The following is a 1,378-nucleotide window of genomic DNA, read 5'->3' as shown; positions in this document are numbered from 1 at the left end:
TGCTTCATACGCAGATGATTAGCAAGTAAGCTAATACACATACAAACTGTAGGTGTAAATATAAGTTACAATCAGATGCACTGTCATTCGTCTTCAATTAACTTTTATAATATGGCTATTTCACACCCATAATAGAACAATATAATCTGATATCAGTGACAATTAAAAATAGAGAAAATTCATTTACCTCAAATGATGAATTTCTAGAAAAGCGAAGAAACTGTGGATCGTATTTCCTTGTACCTGACACCCCTTGCATTTGGTGCGCCAACCGGTGGAAGTGCTCCCTGTTCGAACAGAAAATGAATTTGGTGCTTGTTGGTAAGCAAATACTCAACCTGAAAAAACTGATTCCAAATGACAGCCATCCAGATTGAAACTACAAAAACAAGCAGAAAGTACGTAATTTCTATTATTCTATATTTAAGTATTTCTACACTGAACGTAATGGCATTTTATGCATAACGATCATGTTTTCCTTCATATGTAGGTAAATGACAGCAAGTAACGAAATTTAATTCTGCTCATTTTACAGGCATGCTATCAACAATATCAAGCCACTACAAGATCTTCGACTGTCATAAAACTTAAGTAATTTTCAGTACTATATTTAAATTTACTCATGTATCGTTCAAGCAAAACTGCTTATAGACTACATCCACTCCTCAAAGAGAAAGAGGATGAGTATCTGGCTGCAATGGAGTAACAAGTGATTTTTCGAGAATGTTCATGTTTGCTTTTATAGGTAGGTAATTAGTCAGTAAACAGCTAAATGATTCTGCTCATTTTATAGACATGTTCATCGACAGTATCGACTATGCACTGCAAGGAGAAACAATGGGAATGCACAAAGTGCGAATTGTCTCCTTGTCACCAAAAGTAATATTTAACCTAATTATTTAAGGTATTCAATCTTATTTCTGTTTTTCAGGCGGTGTCTGAACAAGATGGCATCGTCGAGGTCCCTGAAGAAACTGATTTCAGTGGAATAACATCATTAAACAAGACCGTCCCTTTCAAGATTTTGTCCCTGGAACGCGGTAACTTACTCGGTAACGGTAACTGTATTCTATTTGAACGTCACATTTCAGATCACAATCACATCGAAAAAACTAGAAATAGGAGGAAGAAAGAAACATTTGCTCACCAGCTAAGGAAAAGATTATGAGAGGGTGAGGAATTGGTAGACGAAAAGAAGGAAAAGGAAGATATGGACACAAGGTAAGAACTCAGGTAAGATCTAGACCACCTGGAAATGTAACATTTGAAAATACCCTCACGTACTGTTATAGAAATACCCTGTCAATAGAGTCAACAATGCCAAGAGTTGGAATAGAAGAGTACGTGGAGAGAAGAGAGGAGTACGTGGAGAGGAGAA

General features: G+C 36.4%; 1 protein-coding gene across 1 annotated transcript; it reads left to right on the top strand.

Moving 5' to 3' along the window:
* Positions 1 to 207: 207 nt before the first annotated feature.
* Tsp_15195 (conserved hypothetical protein) lies at positions 208 to 1,040 on the top strand (the record flags this gene model as incomplete). The annotated part of the gene is made up of 3 exons (XM_003370088.1): positions 208 to 321; positions 794 to 879; positions 932 to 1,040. Coding segments are annotated over 3 exons (309 nt in total), but the record flags the coding sequence as incomplete, so codon positions are not given.
* Between the last annotated feature and the right edge of the window lie 338 nt (positions 1,041 to 1,378).

This window comes from Trichinella spiralis (genome assembly GCF_000181795.1).
Source record: "Trichinella spiralis strain ISS 195 chromosome Unknown Scfld1200, whole genome shotgun sequence".
NCBI lineage: Eukaryota > Metazoa > Nematoda > Enoplea > Trichinellida > Trichinellidae > Trichinella > Trichinella spiralis.
This window is presented reverse-complemented; position numbering and strand designations above follow the sequence as displayed.